Consider the following 19,815-nt stretch of genomic DNA (forward strand, 5'->3'; position numbering starts at 1 on the left):
CGACTGTAGAACAAATGTGACTCCGTTGGAGAGGAGCTGCTCTGTGTAAACGGTTAATTCTTTGGTAATGAAAACAGTGATTCTTATTTTCAGGTGATCATAGACTAATGAAAACAGTTATAATAAATATTATATACCATCTCTACCAGTAGATGTGTCTAAATCCCACACAGTGGACCTTTAATCCACCCACGGCTCACAGTTGTGTCAGACAGTAAAGATCTTTGATCAAGTTTAGCATTTTCAAAGTCATCGACCAAAGTTAACACAAGCAGAGGGGCCGAAAGTTTAAAAAAAGATGAAGTCAGAATGATTCAAATGTAAATATTTGCAGAATAAATGTTCTTGTTTTCATTATTCCTCTAAACTATAGTCTTATGCTCATACATTGGAATAACTTATTTCCATGGTAACCCATCCTCCGCGGGGAACTGTGTGCAGCACAATGACCTCTCTGGGTGCTTGTCAGTTCCTGTCAGTGTTTCCTGCTGAACACACTGGGAAGGCTCACCTCTATTTGAAGCGCTCTGCTCTGCTGTAAATCACAGGAGAAAGTCCTCTACAGCCAAAAGCTTTTTTATTCCTGCAGACGTTAATGACCACATGTTCTGTGACTTAACCTAATTACATTTAATTAGGAACAACCGTCTTTTTGCTTGTAATTTAACATTTGCATGTTCATTCTCTCCCAAAACAGCGGGAAAGAGAACGCAACATGACTGTAATGAAACAGTAACTTCACAGGGAGGAGATTATGGAAACCATTAGCTTTTATTGTTATAGAGATTTTTACAAAATGTGCTATTCCCTCAGATACTTCAAAATGTTTTTTTTTTTCACATAATAGATTTGTGCCAAATAGGTTGATTTCAGTTTCACCATTTTCAGACATACAACAGACTAACTACAGACAAAAAAAAAATCAAGTAAGTCACCTTGGCATGAGGAAATCTGTTAAGTTGAATCAAGCAAACTTAAGTTGCCATGTGTTCCAATAAATGAAAAATATACTTATTAACTGTTATAAGAAATGCTTCATGTTTTGAGGACTGTGCAGCCTATGCATGAACAATATGGACGAGAAGTCAGTACGATTAGATACGTCATGATAGTGCATAAATGTGTACATCTGTGTTGGAGTAAGTCTGATGTGTATATTAAAGGCTTACCAGTGAAATGAAAAGACACTCGGAGGAAGAGTTTAGCACAGAGCCTGAGGTTGGTGTGGTGATTGCCAAGACAACAATGCAATGTCAGATTAATTCTACATAAGTACCAATTCATAAAAAAAAAAAAAACACAAAAAAGGCCCTAACAGTGATTTGTACCATCCTTTTCCACATACGCTCCAAATTTCAAACAAGCTACAACATATTCCAGCAGTCAGTTACACAGTGGTCCCCCTCAACTTACAAAATACTAAAAAAACAAAAAACAGACTTGAAACTGTGGGTCCAATTCAGTCAGTGAATTCATTCTCAAAGCCAAATTTGGCACAACTCAGTGATTGCCTCAACTTTAAAGTGTTTTAAATACTCAGACCTCATAAGACTTTCTGATGAATAAGTCACATTATATTAAATATTGTGGAGCCAACTGAGGCAGTCAGTCTATAATCAGCCCCTCCAGGATGTTGCAGTCGCAATGATTATGCAGAGTCAGCCAATTCTTGTGAATTGTGCATGACTTGCAATTCTGTCAATTCCTGCAACTGTACTGCAAATTTTACTATTTAAAATGGGTAAAATCTCATTTAACTGCAGAGCTGTGTGCAGCGTGTTGATCCGCTCAGCCTCTCCTTGCCCTGCTGTCTCTCTCTCTTTTTATCATGAGACCACAGCAGCAGGAGTGTGAGCTCTGTGCTTGGGACACACATTCACAGGGCTAACTGTTAACATCACACAGCTAATGCTACCCAACAGTCAGGGTTTCCAACACATTAATTTGTTTGTGGCGGGCTGCCACGACCAAAGCAGCTGCTACCACGAATACATTTTTTTATTTTTGGACCTGGACTGTTCATCAGGAGCACTATTGTAATACATATACTGTTCTGTAATCCATTACAAATCACCTTCGAAGCGCAGGGCGTTCTCTGAGCAGACAGAACGTCAGGTGCAGTAATAGTGAAACTTAAATGTTAATTGCACTAAGTCTAAAAGTTTGCATTCACTCGCCTCTGTAGCAGCTGCTCCTCTCATCCATCAATCTAATATGATCAGCAGTGAACGGATCATTAGATCAATTATCCACCCCTAGACTGCTACTGCACTGCATTCATGGACCTGCAAAAATGTACGATTTAGAGAGTGGATACAGAATGATCAGCTAACGCCACACAAAGATTTAAGTTCTGGGGAAAACGTTGATGGTTATTAACTGATTTCACAACAGCGTGGCACTGTTTTGTTTTAGTTGGCACCATTAAACGACTCAGTGTTGGAAGTTAAACACTGCTGCTGTGTTAGCTCGTGCTAACTGGGCAGAGAGAGCAGGAGAGCGGCTCACAAAGACGGTCCTTTAGCACCGTATTGTTGGTAGCAACAGCTGATCGTCGGTGACAGCATTACAGCTATTTTTGCAATTATTTTTACTAGCCCCTGCAATTTCATTGCAAAAAAACCCTCCCACCTATAAACATTGCAACATGCATTGCAGTTTTTTTTGGAAAGCTGCAGTGATATCAGTCATTTAAGGCTGAAATTATCCAAAAAAACAGCCCATGAAGTCCTGGAGGAACTGTATAATGATACCTACTGTGAAGAATTGAATTCATGTATCCATTATATTTTGGAGAATACATGTTGAGATATTTAAACTGATGACAGAAACTGGTCTTATTTCCCCAAAGTATAAATTCTGAAACTGCCCGTTCTCTTTTTTAAGTTTAACAAGTACCAAAACTACGACCAAATCCCCTCCGATCACATAGAAATCTTACAGTAATTCAAGTCAATACAATACTGTACAACAAAACTTGACCACAAAATCCAAAAAAATAATAAATCAAGGGGGTCAAAGTGATTGATTTCAATAAATCTTTCTAAATTCAACAGAATTTCACTACACATCTCTTCCTGTGGAGTGATACAATGATATGTTACTTTAGGCAAACATTCTGTGCTTTAGCTAGCTGTGTTTTTATTGCCGCAAGTCACATTAGGAATGAGTAATAGTGTACAAAAACTGAGAGCCTGCTGAAGGGTGAAGGTGTCTGTCTGTGTGCCTTACTGCGTGTCCGGGTTAGTTAAATTACTTTAAGAGCAGCAGGTGTCAGCCTCTGTGGAATTTGTAACCAACATAAATATACACGGAAAAGAATCTGTTGTGCACCATGAAATGTTATGTCGCTCTTATGATGTAGAGCTACGTCTTGGAGAGAAGCTACTGTGATCAGTAAATACAAAGAAGGTACAAAGTAAGCAATATTTGACTGCAAAGTCATTCTCGGAGTGTGTTTTTTCGCATATTAAAAAGGCATAACCAAACAGTTCTGCAACACATCTAACACCACTGCGTCTCCTGTAGGAGGCTTTGCTAATCACATGCAAATATTTGATCACTGCAGGTAACAGTCCTAAGCACTTCAGCCTCAGCCACACCAGGAAAAAATCCTGTGATGGCCCACAGGAATATTTTGCGATGTGCAATGTTTACATGGATGTGAATTGTAGCTCAAATGTGCAATACGGCAGATCTCTCTTATGATCTTCAGGTTTAGGTTAAGCCTTTAGAGCTGCGGAAGTATCCTTTTTTCCTACGATACAGCACAAGCGATGATGACACTGCTCATTTGTTCTGGCGCATCTGATATTCCTGCTCCTATCTGCTGACAGTTTGAAATAATGGTGAAACCGCAGGCAGATGGAGAAAGTATATCTGATGTTGTCATATATGGCATAAGGCATGTGCCAGCCCCTTAACGTGTTGCACTACAAAAAGGCCAATCTATGAAATAAGTTAAAATGTGTAACATATCTATATCAACAGCTCATATTGGTTGTTTTAGGACTAATCATCTTTGTGTCCTTATGTACAATAAAGTGAGGAACAGTACAAGGCACACATTAAACAGCTGAATTGTTACAAAGATATAAATAACCAACAAAAAGGAAAAGTTCATGAGTAGTGTGCTCTCCTCTAACTCTGTCCACTGTGCTTTCAATGACAACCGTTCTTCTCTGCAGCTCTCTCTCACGTGCCACCAGCGTTAATTTTCAGTGGCCTGAGCCACGTTGGGCTCTAAGGAAGTTAAAGTGTCAATATGATGGTCCTGTCCCGTCAAACTCGCGAGTGCTGACCCGTTTGGTTTTGCACGGTGACGCACTGTAGCGAGGCTAGCAGCGTTCAGCTGGGTCATGGTGGGGGTTCACTGCAATGTGTGTATTAGATGCTGTCTACAAAGCTGCCAGGGAACAGTCCGGTCCTGCCGTTCCTCTGCAGCGTGCCTTTGAACCAGCCATCTTCTCTCTTCCTGTGAACAAACACAATGTCGCCCTCCTTAAGTTCCAGCTCAGCCTCGCTCTGGGGAGGATACGACACCACCACTCTGTACCTGGGGAGGACAGCCGGAGGCGCAGTGAGTGACTGATACATGCTGCAACAATGTGATGAGCTATGATACCTGTAATATAATGCTGCACTTCTATGAAGAGGAAAATGAGCAGGACAATGTAGCAGATTTACATCAATGTACCTCTCACATATGATGGGTCGTGCATCATGTTGTTGGGATAAAAGAGAGGAGCACGGCTGGCGAGGAGGAGGAGCGATGGGTGCGCATCCGTCAAGGGGACTGCTCTTCCGATGGGAGGACTCTGGGACTGAAGAGGATGGAAAAGCAGAGGCGACAGCAGCAGCAGCAGCAGGTTCGGGCTCGAGGCAGCTGACGGAGCCGGAGGGAGGGGAGGTGTCAGGGCCCACAGCGCCATGTAGCACCTCTCCAGCAGCAGCTTGTTCCGCTTCAAGGGTAGGAGAGGAGGGCGGTGAAGGACGAGACTTCTTCTTATTGGACAACAGCTTGAGAAGACTCTTCTTTTCTCTCTGCAGCAACAACCGCAACAGCATAATTTTAGTTTGTTAAAGTACTGCAACAACTCCTGAGGCACGAGTCATTTTCACAAACCACAGACAGGTAGTTCCTGGAACTGGCTGCCTCTTTACCACTGACACTCACAAATGTGGTGAGAGACAATCCTGTTTTTAGCACAGGCGGGTTTTAAACTACAGGTTGTAAGAGAAAAAACATGACCACTGTCTGTTCCAACGGACAGAAGAAAATGACAGGAAGTCAGAAGCTGCTCTCCTCGTTGATTACAGCTGGTGAATTCGATCAGTGTGATTAGCATGCCAACAAATTTCATCAGGAATCTCACACACTCTCAACCACTGCAAGGCGTTTCAATCATTTCCCACGTTATGGTGCACGTCCACAGGATCCATCATTTCCACGCTTTGCATTCATTGTGTAAGTAAGCATCTGTGCAATGCACTCTGGTAGTGCCGCATTGCGTTTCAAGAGATAGTGATGTTGTCGGCTTATCAAAGTCAGTAAAAATGATCAAGGTCATGTCCATATGACGTACAACAGCACCTGTTTACAAGCGTCTTTGTTTAAATAAGAATGTCACCAACATTTTAGTCAACAGGACACCAGAATAAACAGCAGGGTGTTTGTGACAATTATAGGATATGGGTGCTGTGTTTTTTCACAGCACCTGAGCAAAATTTACAGAAAAAACAGCATGCTGTGAAATTTTTTGATGTCATTTCTAATCGTTTGTTGCTTTTTGAAAGGGTGTATTTACATTATTATGCATATATATTATCACTCCATCATTGGCATAAAATGGTCTTAACAATGACACCAACAGTGTTTATCTCTCGAACAATATATTGTCCTCCAAAAGTAGTTATCATGACAGGCATACTCGGCGCCACTGGACAATCCCAAAAACTCTTAAAATAAGTGTTGTTAATATAAAATGAAGACAGACTCAGAAATTTCATGGCTTATTTCTCACCCTACATGTTTTTAGAAAAACATTTTGATAAACTATTGCAAACAATCTGCCATGTCAGTCCAGTTTGAAATCTGATGGACAGTCCACGAGTGAAAGTGCTCCTGACACAATCGAGTGACAATCCCATCCAGTATCCAATGCTGGGAAGTGGCACGAGCCCTCGTGCCCAACATCGCCCCCGTGGACACATAGTATTATTAAAAAATGCTAGAACTAAAGACAAATTCTTTACCATGATAAAACATGCAAACATCTCTTGCAGATGATTACAGCAATGAGCAATTAGATACAGATCATGTTAATAAAGCACACAGAGACTCTAAAAATATTTAGAGGTCAAACCTTGACGTCCTTGTCCAGTCGGCAAGCAAGAGCCGCGCTGTTAGCCGCAGAGTTGAGAGCCGAGCTGTTCCCGGAGCCGGGGACAGTGAGGACAGCTACAGGTCTCAAAGCATCACCCTCCAAGGATGCAGCGCTGACGTTGGGTGGTGTCAGAGATGCAGCAGCACAGCCCATTGCCACTCCAGCCCGAGTACAGCATTGAGCGGGACTGGAGGAAGGCTGCGGGCACACTGTGAGGTGTGGGAGATAGGTCACAGGTGTTGCAGACTGGATGGGTGTCACAGCCGCTGTGGGCCGGTCCTGACTGTGACATGCAGCTGCAAATAGGATACAAAACAATAAACAAAATTAAAAATCCCTTTTACAAACAAACATCCATTAGCCATTTTTTTTCTCACAGTAGATTTACCTGTCCTGACCGCATTGCGAGCTTGGTTCACAGTCATCTGGGAGCTGACATGCAGAGGGACTTTTGGCTGTTGACCTGTGGCTGTCTGAGCTGCTGTTACCACAACGGCAGGCTGGGAGTTGGCAGGGACCGCGCTGGAGCACACGGTGAGGGGTTTGTTGAAATCGGGACCTGGAACAATGGCCCCATGGGAGGAAGAAGAGGGGCTGACGATGGTGACCCCTCTACCAGCCTGAGTGCACAGACTCAGGGGCACTTTGGGCTGCGTGCTCCCTGAAGCTGTCCTGAAGGGAGAGGGCATAAAAATGAGTAAGAAGTCTGAGGTTACAGGGGAATATCAGACCGACAGGATGTTTTTCTTCTGAACATACTGTATTAGGTTTTCATTTTAAAGTGAGGCATCGCACAAAAACAAATTCCTTTTTTTATTTCTTCAAGATTATTGCATGGGCTTTTTGCCTTTATTAGATAGGACAGGTTACCGTTTCAGTGTGAAAAGGGGGAGAGAGAGGGGATGACATGCAGCAAAGGACCAAGGTTATAGAATCAAACCCACAGCTGCTGTGGCGAGGACGCGGCCTCTGCACACAGAGCACCTGCTCTACCAACTAAGCTGCTGGGCGCCCCATAAATTACAAATTTACACATCACACAACCAACATCTATGCTTAAAGGGAATTATTTACACAGTTAGATGTTTCTTTGGTCAAACAGCTTCTAAAATAAACTGAGTAAAGATAAGATTTATTTATAAGCCATTTTTGCAAAACAAACAATACAAAGTGCTTCACAATGAAAGCATTAAATATCAAACAACAAATAAGAAGAACAACAAACAAGTCCGAAATAAAACAAAAAAGAATGACAGTTAAAAAACCCAGAGATATATTGGGTAATCTTGCAGCCAAACACAACAAGCAGACATCAAAGAACTGGTGGTGATGAAGGCTGACTGTTGCATTGCCTCACGTCTCCTTAGTCTCAGCAAAAAGTTTCACTTGATCACACCACAAAGACTACAGCCAGCAGACCAGCAGCACGTACGCTCTGTGCCTGCATGAGAGGAAATAACTCTCCACAGCAGCAGGTGCCAGAAGTCTGTATTTGTCATTGAAAAAAAATGGAAACCAGGAGACCAAAAAAGGAGATTCGAAACGCTAGTTAGCACATTAACAACACAACCCAATGTTAAGAGAACAAATGAAATTTAACATGTGCTAGCAAAAAATAACAAATAATTCAGAATTATCGCTTCCCTCACTGACAACACAAACTGTAGGCCACAGTTCGTGATAAACTTTTCACATGACGTGATATTTTCTTCTTACTGTGGCATTGCTAAAACTGAGCTATGTAAGCTATAAAGTAAACTATACACACACACACACCGCACGTTACAACCATATAACAGGAGCCTTATTTTGGCTGTATTCTTGCTCTTCTGTCAGTTATGAGTTGCCTTTATTTATGACTGATGACAATAAATTGTGGTTTTATGAACACAGTAGTAGACCGACTGAAGTAATGTCAACCAGTCAACTTTATTGTTACCAAGGAATGATCTAAAGTCTGGAAACTTCGCTATCCTTATTTGAGGACATTTTTTTCCACATCTTTCTGTACACTATCAAAGGCTGGCAAATTAAACAGGTGGAATTATTAACCCACAACTGTGCATTACAGACAACATGGATGGTAAACCAAGCATGTGTGTGTGTGACTGAATGTACAGTATGTAATAAATGACTGACCTGCTGACTGGGCTCATGTAGTTTCCAGGAAAGACTCCAATCTTGCCCGTGTGCATGGAGGTGCCCTTGAACCAGCCGTCCTGACAGCGTTCCAGCACCAGAAACATCTCTCCCTTCCTCAGTTCCAGCTCATCCTCCTTACGGGGAGTATATGGGAACATCGCCACATAGCTAGATCCAGAACAAACAGTAAACAAAGATAAAGTTACACAAATGCACACATAAAGCAAACATGGATGATTTTCACCCATATGGGAAAAAAAGCAGTTAAACATTTTGTACAGCATGCCATTTGTTCTGAATTTATCCCACTCTCTCGCTGTACATCTGTCATCATCTCCTCTGAGGCCCTCCAGCAGAGACCGTGCCCTCTGACCCAGGGAAAATCAGCACTGGAGGACAAAACAATTTGCGGGTCATCTCTCTACAGCAGCGCAAGAGCAGGCCCGGAACGGCAGCCAAGATGATAGGAGACTCAGCTGGGATGTTTTCACTCTGATTTCAATGTTGTCAGGGGGGAAGGGAACATAAATGCCTCAAAGTCTGACATGCATGCACAGGCAGACACAGATGACGGCAGAATAGCGGGGCATGGGTGGATCTAATTCTTATCAGGTGTATGGTGTCTTTGGAGGAGTAATGAGGGTAAAGGTGAGAAGGTCAAAAGTCAGGCGGGACAGAGCGGATTCTCCAATGAGACCCTGGAGACTGTCACCCACATTATGACCCCATCACCTGTGTACATGCTCACGCTCTGCAGCCTCACACTGACAGCTGAGGGAGGGAGGGGGGGGTCACAGACAGGCAAAACCTTCCCCCCATCTGAACTGAGCATTTCCATTAAGGCCCAGGGCCATCGGTGCACAAACCGCTTCTGACATTTCACTGCACATTTAAGAAGACTGCATATTTTTGTGTGGGACTGTTTTTATAACTCACACTGTGGGTCTTTGTCTCCCACTTTGGTCGCTTATGCTGGGGGAGGGTCTCTGTCCGGCAGCCAATGAATATGCTGCTCCATCAACGGAGGACTGTGGGGGAGGCGGTGGGGGTGGTGGGAGAGCATCCTGTAAAAAAAACAGAAGAATAGGAAATCATATTAGTAGTCAACATGTTAATTACAATCCCGCAGAGATTCATAATTGATTTTTTCTCAGTGTGACGCAGTGAGACAAACACAAGTAACGTGAGCCTAAAAAAACAGCGCCTTTATGTTGCATAAGAGGAGAAACCAGTTTGTTTATGAGCAACAAAAGAGGGAGAGAGAATGAGAGATCGTTTGTCATCTGGGATATTCCCTCCAGTTTGCCGACACACTCAGGGAGAGTCTGGTTTGGCAGACACTATACGCCTTGTCCCCGACTTCCCCTTGCAGCTGAGAATCTCCTATGCTGCTGCTTGTTTGTTTGTTGCTAGGAGACCGCATAGCTCGATGTTAAAGCCATTGCAGTATTTAATTGGGACCATATGAAATGAAAAACATGTCTGTCATCACACTTCAGAGCAACCCTCAAACCAAGCTTGAGTGGATTCATCTTGACTCACTTGTTCTCCCTTGTTGAGCGCCTGTAATGTCAAAAGAGACTAGAGCTTTTGACTAAAGGCTAATGATTGCTGCATGATTTAGAAGAGCCCTAAAAAAAATTTGCACTGTGTGCTACTAGATTACGGGATAAAAAAAAGCCACAAAGCCAACTTTGTCAACATAAAGCACATGAAAACAACATAAACACGTGTTCAGAAATTGTGAAAAGCTAAATGAGGGCACAGCGTGTCAGACTGATACTTGTACACCTAAGAGCAAGATGAGACTCCCAAGCTCTGTGTCGCCAGCACTGAGCAGCAGAGTAATAGCTTCCATGACACAATGGTGGAGGAGAGAGGCACTCAGACAGCCCTGTGGTATGTGTATATGCCTATGTGTATGTGTGAGTGTCGATGTGCATTTCGTTTCACTGCTGACGCTTGGGCTGAGATAATTAGGTTGCCTGCAGGCTAGAGAAATCATCTGTACAAAAACATCATGTAGGGTTCCCAAGTGAAGCGGAGAGCTCAACCTTTTGTGCACACATTCCTGCTCATTCAGAAACTCCACATGCCAGAGCATACACATAGACAGACAGGAAGTGTGCGTGCTGTTTTGTGTGGGCTGAAGGGATTTCTTGACATTTTTACTTGTACTGATTGTTTTTCCTGAGCAGAATTATGTTAAGAAGTTAATTTCTGCGCAAAACGTTCCCCCACGTTGCTGTCTTTATGGAGGTAATTGACACGTGAAATAATAAAGCTACTGAATCTCATTCGTCAAAGAATCCAGATTAACACTTTCACAACCACACAGTCTGAAGTAACAAATACCCGAATGTTGCTTGTTAGCAGCTGATGGGAATTTCCATGAGGCAGTTCTTCTCATCTTAAACTAATCTTCTCAGAGAAGAGCAACAGTTGCTTTAATTAATTCAAGGCCATGTTTACAGACAACTTTACACAGTATACCTTTATGCCTTTTTATGTTCAACCTTTATATTTCTGCAAGTAATTAAATTATTATTCAAATTTGAAATCTTGGATGAAAATAACAACTGTAATAAAGCAGAAACAGATGTACTCCCTGATTCTGTGCAAATTATTCAAGAAATGCGTGATGATATCCCAATATGCCATGCAGCTTTTTCCCCTTTTTCCAGCTTGCTTGTTTTTTCCATCCCTTAGGGGTCTGCGATTTGCTCATATCAATCTCTGTTGTAATGTCTTTTTTTCTGAATTACACTCTGTTATCAAAAATTAAAAAGTGAACCCAGAATTTTCCACGCATTTACTTATCCGTGCCACAATATCATCATTTGCCACCACATATTGATGTGGTTTTATAAAGAATGCTAAAGGAATATATATATATATATATATTGGTTATTCAATGCACTACACTTATGGAGCGCAGTCTGGGCGCAGTCACAGCAGAGTCAAAATTTAAAATTGAATCATAAAGAAATAGAACTTCTTAGAACTGTGATCGCATTTTAGTTTTGTCTACTGTCTTTCCAACCAACTTCTTTATGAAACCGGCTGCTGTCCGATGGGGACTGCACACCCTGTGGTCCAGCCTTTGGTCTAAAAGTTTGCTTACACTCATCTCTGCGGCAGCTGCTCTGCTAATTCATTGAACTAACCTGATCAGCTTTGATCAATCCGACCAAAATCAAAATAACTGATCAACTCTACACTCAGCGACTCAAACTCAACAAACTGCTGCTGAGGAGAGTTACGCCTGCGTTGCATTCATGGACCGGCAAAAACGTTCAAATACAGAGAGTGGGCACCGAACGATCAAAAAGGAGGTCATCAGCTATCCGCCACACATAGATTCAAATTCTGTGGGAAACAGTTCAACCGCATCGCCTTCTGTTTTCCACAGAGCCCAGAAAGGACCAACAACACATAATACCCTGCATTTTGTTTTCCACAGTTGCTTCTGTTGGTTCACCATCCACCACTTCCGTTACTGGGCATAATAACTATTTTTTTAACCTGTGGATAGCTACTTGGGAAAGCAAAAGCGCAATCTTCTTCCTGTTTTGGTTGCACAATGGTTGAAGCACTTTCTTTGTGCTGTAAATTGTGCCTTCATTTTCCCAGGAGGATCATAACCGGCGGCAAACAGAATTGCATAGTAAAAGTGAGACTTGCAGCAAACCAGTCTAAACACGAATGGTGTCATTATTCTATAGCAATTACATTGTGCAATCAACATTTACTTCATAACTGTAATTTAGAGAAAAACAATAGTCTATTTTTACTCTACATGGATTCAAACAATGTCACAGAATGATGCATGCACACGCAAAAGACAACAGTCTAAACAAAATAATGTGAAGATTGTCTCAACTGAAGAAACCTTTAGAGCAGAATAGAACTTGAATGTGAATGTATTTCCTTTGGCTTGAGCTATAGTAACATTTATTTATTTAACCTGTTTAGTATTCCAGATATACCTAGACAGAAAAACTTTAAATTCATGACTCAAGTAAGTTTTTTTTTGCTTGCTTTGGCCTTGTGTTTGCAAGATTTATAAGACCTGTAGAGGATTCCACCTACCACAGTGATGGATGTGTAGCTCGTCTCCGAGGGAAATGTGAAGACCGTTGCTGTAGTAACAGGACTACTGGGGGGTGGGGTCACGATTAGTCCAGTTGTGCAAATGTGTACCTGGCAACAAAATGGAAATGTGGACCATTAAATATACCATAACGAATCCAATGTACAGCACAAGCTCAACTCACATTTGAAGAATAAAAATGTGATTCTTAGTCTTATTCAGAGATATAGATAAATAGATTTTATTTCGAACATGTAAAACAAACAGAAAAAGATAAAAATTAACAAAATGCCAATAATAAAAATGGATAACCTGTACTCAATGAATAGATTCAAATAATTTCATCTTACATGTTCGAAAAGGAGTAGAAGGAAGCATAAAACATATTATTTCCTTCTCCTCAGTTCATCAGTTAATCAATTGTGAACTTCATCCCTAACACATATACATAAACTTACATATTTACACACTCAGACTTAGACATAAAAATATACACACATATCTATATCCATACATATACGTACATATAAATATCTCACTGAATTTACATATACTCATACATGCATATTTTATGTATTAAACATGATAGGTACACGCATATGTGTATGCATCTGCACACAACCAAACACACAATATGGAAATCATACTTTATCTCATGAGAGCATACGTGCATCAACACTTCACAATTTCATTTTTAAAATATTCTCCCAGTCTCCTGTCACACTGCATGTAAATGACTCAGAACTGTGATGCACACATGTGAGATTGTCTCCTGGTGACTTAGTCATAACCACAAAGGTGGTCTGATGATCTGATTGGCCAACGGAAACCAGGTGATTGCCTGGTAGAACATTTCATTGGGCGTGTTAAAGAGAGGTGGCTTCCCCGGCCAGTCATCCACCATGTGAGTCATGGTGGTGTCCTAGTAACAAGGCCATACTGTTGGACACACAATATCTCCCTGTAGCCTGTGGTCTCTCCCTCCATGCATGACTGCTCCAGACAGAGCTGCCTCTTGAGGTGAGCCTTTTAGAGAGCAGACAAACCTCAGACTCAATCTTCACTGCTTCCTTATCTGTTGTGCACTGGGTGTGCCAAAGAAAAGCAAATCTGACAGTGTGCTCAGAGGTGACACTGTGAGTGAAATGGCTGCCTGGAAACAAATGACTAACACTATAGTACAGGGCAGGTACGCTGTGCTAATTCAAAAGGGAAGCATTATGCTCATTTTCAGGTTCATACTTGTATTTTAGGGTTGTACAAGAACATGCTCATATACGTTAATGCTGAAAAAAAACCTTGCATATTATTTTCCTCATTGTGTGTGTGCAGGAACACCTGTATTCACTTTCTGCCTGCAACACCCTGTTTTAGCGCCTGTCTCTTAAAGCTCCCCTCCTGAAAAAGCCCAGTCTGTCCTGATTGGTCAGCTTCCCAGATCTTCTGGATCTGCATTTTCACGTCTCTGCTAGGGATGGGGATCATTAATTTTTTACTGATATCGATAACATCGAGTCTCCTTAAACGATACCACTATTGATACTTTTTGGCATCATTAGTTTATTTATGTATTATAAGATGAATACAGCTCATGATAGCACATTAAACAGGTTGTAAGTCTATCTATGTTATCCATTTTATATTGCTTGGAAAAGAAATTTCTCACTAAAACAATTGTGTTATTCAAGTTTCTTGCCAAAAACAAAATTTTCTTTTTCTTAAAGTTACATTAGAAACATTATGTTTTATTTACCTTCATTTTACTGATCCAACCTTGAACACACCACAATGAAACCTTATGGAGCATCATTTAATTAGCTAACTAGCTCTTATCCTGCTGATTTTAACTTGGATTTCAACATTGGATTAATATTTTTAACTGACGGGACTTGCTACAAATTTTGGGAGTGCTTACCACTGCTGACCTTGAGTGGATGATGCTGGAGACTGTGCCGGCTGTGCAGCAGTAGCAGCAGCTGACGGAGTTGAAGGAGTTTTTTCAACCCAACAGTTGAAGGAACTGCATTTAGGTTCAATTGTGAGAGAAATCTCTCACAAGCTGACACTAGGTAGTCTTCAAAGTAGAAAAACAGTCGGCTAAAGTTTTTGCTCACAGGGATAATTTTTTACATACCTGTTATGTATTATTTGAAACTGTTAGTGTGAGCATTATATATAACTAAAAATAAAGAATACCATAATAGATCACCTTTAAATAAATACATTTCCTTAATAATTGAAGAAAAATGTCATCAGCTGCAGCTCGTTATTATTTCTTGACAATTCTTCCTCATCTTATCTCCTACACTGATAGATGAGAGGCCTGTTCATTTCCAAGGCAGACCACTCAGCCCCCTAGGCAACTGGGGTTTACCTTTGTTGTTTTTGTCTGGGTGATGGAAGACATGATGAGTAAAGGTGAAGGGGGAGGGAAAGGGAGGGAGAAGAGGAAGGAGGCTGTGCATACACTGCCTGCAGAGTTTTGATTGTATTTTTAATAAACACCGTGATGTGTAAATCAAACGCATTGTTAGCCCCGTTGTCACCTGGGAGAAAGAGTTCACAGGCACAAGTCTGGAGTCATTAAAAACCTGATTACACCTTCTGCACAGAGAGAAGTCTTTGATGCCACATAAATCATATCAACATCAATGGTTTTGGTTTGTAAAAAGACAGAAGATCCACTTATTCAGCCACTTTACTGTAGACAAGCACTCTCCTTGTCTCCGCTACACAAAGAAGCGCATAAACACATACGCTGTGGATGAAAGATTAATGATTGAGCTAAATACGGAGTTTTGGAACATTTCAAGAAGTCTGCAGAATCCAGATGACACAGAAAAGGACATTTAAGTGAAAAAAACAAACAAATAGACAGAAAATAATGAAAAAAAAACTGAGTTGGCTACAAGCTCCCAGAACCTCAAAGTGTGACAACAATGCTGATGCAATCTGAAATCTGTCTCTGAATTTTGTCAAACCACCACCAAATAAAAAAGCCAGCTCTTGTGTGAATATGTCTGCCAAAAGTTTAAATTTATAAGAGCGAGGCAACAGTTTTGAAATCCAGAGAGACATCACCTTGACCGGATTTAACTTGAAAAACTTGAAACTTGTGGTAACAATTAAAGAATAATTTGCAAATAGCGAATAAATTCATTACTGTTTAATAGTTCTAAAATCATCATAAACTGGGTAAAACTTTATCTTTAGTTGCACATTTCAGCTGAAGTCCTACAGAGCCTCAGACAGAGGTAAACCAGCGGGACACTTGTAAATCTGCTTGTCTGTTGTTTTGACAGACTAGCACCGAGTCAAAGCCAATCTCCAGCGGCTGGCAACCATAAAGCAGCTGCGAGTTCCTGTCATGTCAGGATTGGTGTGGAAACCTTGAGGGCTGAGCTGGAGTCGTTTTTGCGGACGAGTGGAGTCACGCATCCATGATTTCAAACGCTTGGATGGAGCAATGGCCTGTTTGGTATGATGGGGAAAAGGGAAGCCTAATTGCTGACAGAAGGAGAGTGGAGCCTTTGAACAGCAACAAACATCTTGTGAAAACAAAAAGAACTGAGGTTGGACTCGGGTTTCCACTTGTATGATTGTGCCTTTTTGTTAAATTTATTTATTTTTTTACAGTTTTGCAGTTAAATACCACTGAACAGGATATTGTAGGGTTTCCCTTATCCAATAATTACTGGGTTTTGACCAGGAAAATCTGTTGAAGGCCGACATATTTAAATCTCTCCTGTCATAACATCCGCTGAAAATAATTCCCTCCGAGAATACGTACGTCTAACACTGTGTCCGAACAGCGAGTGCTGCTCTCTGTCCACCGTTAATCGGATAAATTTGCACTACAGCAAACCCAGTGCCTATCAGCTCTAGCTCCAGATCATACTGTACACGTAACCATTTAAAAGATGAGTGAGTACTTCCTATCTTTTTTTCATTTCTGCTTTTTAAAAACACAGAACATGATTTAAATTGTGGTATTTACTGGAAATGATATACAATATAGCCAATGGCAAGTAGGTTCTTATTATCTGTAAATAATAATGAAAATAATAATGAAAAAATGCAGATATATGATTTTTAGGTATGTGGGTTTCTGCATACATTGTATGTTTAATTAATTAGAGTATTAGTTTAAATTAATAAGGAAGCTGGTTAATTAAAATTCAGTGATTTATGGATTTTTTGTAATAAGTAATCATGTGTTTGACCATTTCTTTTGCTTTATGTTTTTCATTGTAACTTTTTTTGTCTGCCTGCTTGTTTGTAAAATCATTTCTCTATTTTTTTTTTTTTTAACATGTTCAAGATAAATCAAATCAAAATTAGAGATGGTCATTACCCCTAAACTTTCAGCTCTCTGGCAATCTCCCTTCAGCCAGCTGCGACCTTATTTCGATTTTTGTATGGTACAGATATCGCTTCATTTCAACACAAATTGTCTGTGTCTCGTCCGTTGCAGAGCTTTCAAAACAAGTGAAAAAATAGAAACAGGGTGTCTGACAAAAGTTCAGCTCAAAACAACAGCGCTGCGTTGCACGTGGCCAGTTAGCACATTCCAATCGAAAACGTGCCATCAAACTGATTTCGTCGCTCACGCTCGCTGGTGTCGCACTTAGTTAGGACATGGAAATCTGAAAAGAAATTCTCTGCGTTCATGTGTCAACTCATAAGACATAGGCTGATGTAATATTTATTTATTTTTAAAATAGCACTAAAATGCACCAGAGTCCAGGGATATTGATATTATATCACTACTGTGATATGAGACTAGATTTGGTCAAAGATTTTTTTATATTGTAATGTCATTACATGTTGTCTTTTCCTGGTTTTATAGGTTGCATTACAGTGAAGATATCTCATTTTCTTAACTTAACAGACTGTTTTAGAATTTACTTATGGGTTTATTTGTAAAAATAAATATCTCTGTTCTCTGTTCATTTTCCTAAATAATTTTTTTCTCTGTCTCTGCATGTGTATGTAAGCCAGGGAATAACGCTCAAACTGGTATTGGTTGTTTCGATAGGATATCTTAAGGTTTTTAAATTTTCATAAACCATGTTTTTTTAATTGTGCACGCAAAGGAATATCAATCAAACTGTTTACTTTCTCATTTTAGGAATGCATCTTATCTGTTTTTATAAATTAACTCTTCCTTTACCCACTTAGACTTTATATCCACATTACTGATGAGTATTTATCATTCTCATTGTATTAATATTTTGTGAATAATCAACGTTACAATACTGCTGCAATGTCAATTTTGAGGTATTTCATCTAAAATATAATGATATTTGATCTTCCCAGTATCACCTAGTCCCACTTGAGTCTAATCAATTAACAGATTCTCCCATTTGTCAGGGACATTGAAATCTTTCAGGACATTTTGACGAAAGACCTGGGATATTGACAGATCAGTTGTTTAAGAGAGTTATCCAGTACACCGGAATAAATAACAATAACAACAATAATAATAATAATAATAATAATAATAATAATAATAATAATAATAATAATAATAATAATAATAATAATAATAATAATACATTTTATCTATAGAGTGCTTTTCAAGAAACTTTACATAGTAAAAAGGAATGCCACAAAGTGCACACTAAATCAGGCTTCCTACAGCTTAAGGTAAGTTAGATTTAAGACTTAAGACTTTTTTAATGCCTCTTTGCATAAATTTAAGACCAACTTTGCAATGACTAAAAGTAGTAAAAAAAAACACAAACCAACTTAAATTATTCAGCATTAGGGACAATTTTGACCCAGATGCGTATTGTAACATATAACATGGCTTGGCGATTGTGTTTTTTCCACTTTGTATCTGTCACTCCACTGCCTTGGAAACAAAATAATGAGTGTTGTTGGTTCAACTGTTCTGATCTGTGTGACGTTGATACAAGAGGCATTTGGTAAATTAAACACATAAAAAGAAGATGTTGCCAATTATTTTAGAGATTTTTAAAATCACGGAAAAAACCCTGCTTCCAGGCATATTTGCATTTTTAAGACTTTTGGCAGATATATTTAAGGCATTTTAATACCAGTCAAGGCCTTATTTTTCATGTACTGAATTCAATGCTTCTTAACACTTTTTAAGGATCTGTGGGAACCCTGTAAACTGGCAATAAGCAAAGAAGTAAGGGCACACGATTACATTGTATTCCTCTATCCTGAGTGTGCTGCTGTAAATTGTGGGGAAAATAAACAGGACAAAAACATCATAAAAAATTGCTGCACATAAAATTCACTTGGGATAAGTATAGTTTTATCTTTTCTTATTTTAATTTGAGCTTATTTTTCCCACTGCACTCTTCTGTTTTTAGTCAACACATTAGTTACAGCCTCCAGGAAGGGACCTGCAATGCAGCAGCCACTGTCCTTCACCCCCTCCCTTCCTGTGGAGTATCTTACCTGTGAAGGTGCGCTGCAGGAGAGCCCCCCGCTGATCTCTCCGATCCGTGCAGCTGCTGTGGGGTTGCTGGAGCTGATGAGGACGGGCCCGCTGATCTCCATGGAGTGGCGCTGGGGGGGAGGAGCTAGCATGGGTTTGTGGGACATGGTGAGAGAGGTGAAGGAATGTCGCTTCTTGCTGTTCTTCTTCTCCCCTGCACGCTGGGCACCGTTGCTCTGGGGCCCCGAGGAGGCCCCCTCACCAGAGTCTCCACTGGAGTCTGACGGCTTGTCCAACTCTATAAGCTGACGAGCTGCAGAGTTGAACTAAGAGAGAGGAAGAGAGGCAGGGGGCAATGAAGAGAGAGTAGTAAGGTGGAAATAACAGATAGACAGGAAGGCGTGATGGAGTTAGGAGTATTAAAGTGATCACGAAAACTGTCACTCTCTATAATAAAGTTGTCATGGAAGACACCCATCTTTATCTAGTCAGTGGAAATGGCGAGCAGCAGAATGATCCATCATGTCCTGACATTAGTCTGAGGGAGCTGACTGCGCTGAGGCAGCTCTCTAACTGCAGGCTTTGTGACCCTCTCATTCAGTAATGTACAACTGTTCGCTTAAAATCAAAGGAAAAAGACTTAAATGGTTTCAGTTAATCAGAGGGTGCTCTCACTTGCTGTCACACGTTGCCCCAAGCAGCTCCCTCTACTTAGGACATGAAAGCTAAGCATTTTACTCCAATCCAGGAGGGAGCCTGTGCAGGTTCATCACTGGCATGTC

General features: G+C 40.6%; 1 protein-coding gene across 1 annotated transcript in view; it reads right to left on the reverse strand.

The window, feature by feature from the left end:
* Positions 1 to 748: 748 nt before the first annotated feature.
* sh3rf1 (SH3 domain containing ring finger 1) overlaps positions 749 to 19,815 on the reverse strand; it is a 50,584-nt gene continuing 31,517 nt past the window's right edge. Inside the window, exons 5-12 of the mRNA XM_088077997.1 lie at positions 19,054 to 19,359; positions 12,621 to 12,731; positions 9,465 to 9,592; positions 8,526 to 8,696; positions 6,775 to 7,058; positions 6,366 to 6,682; positions 4,697 to 5,043; positions 749 to 4,555 (exon numbers count right to left, since the gene is read on the reverse strand). Coding sequence (XP_087934123.1) covers positions 4,387 to 4,555; positions 4,697 to 5,043; positions 6,366 to 6,682; positions 6,775 to 7,058; positions 8,526 to 8,696; positions 9,465 to 9,592; positions 12,621 to 12,731; positions 19,054 to 19,359 — 1,833 coding nt within the window. The 3' untranslated portion in view covers positions 749 to 4,386. The remainder of the gene's footprint in view (positions 4,556 to 4,696; positions 5,044 to 6,365; positions 6,683 to 6,774; positions 7,059 to 8,525; positions 8,697 to 9,464; positions 9,593 to 12,620; positions 12,732 to 19,053; positions 19,360 to 19,815) is intronic.

The sequence above is a fragment of the Plectropomus leopardus genome, chromosome 5 (genome assembly GCF_026936395.1).
Source record: "Plectropomus leopardus strain MGB_pleo_1.0 chromosome 5, ASM2693639v1, whole genome shotgun sequence".
Taxonomy (NCBI): Eukaryota; Metazoa; Chordata; class Actinopteri; order Perciformes; family Serranidae; genus Plectropomus; species Plectropomus leopardus.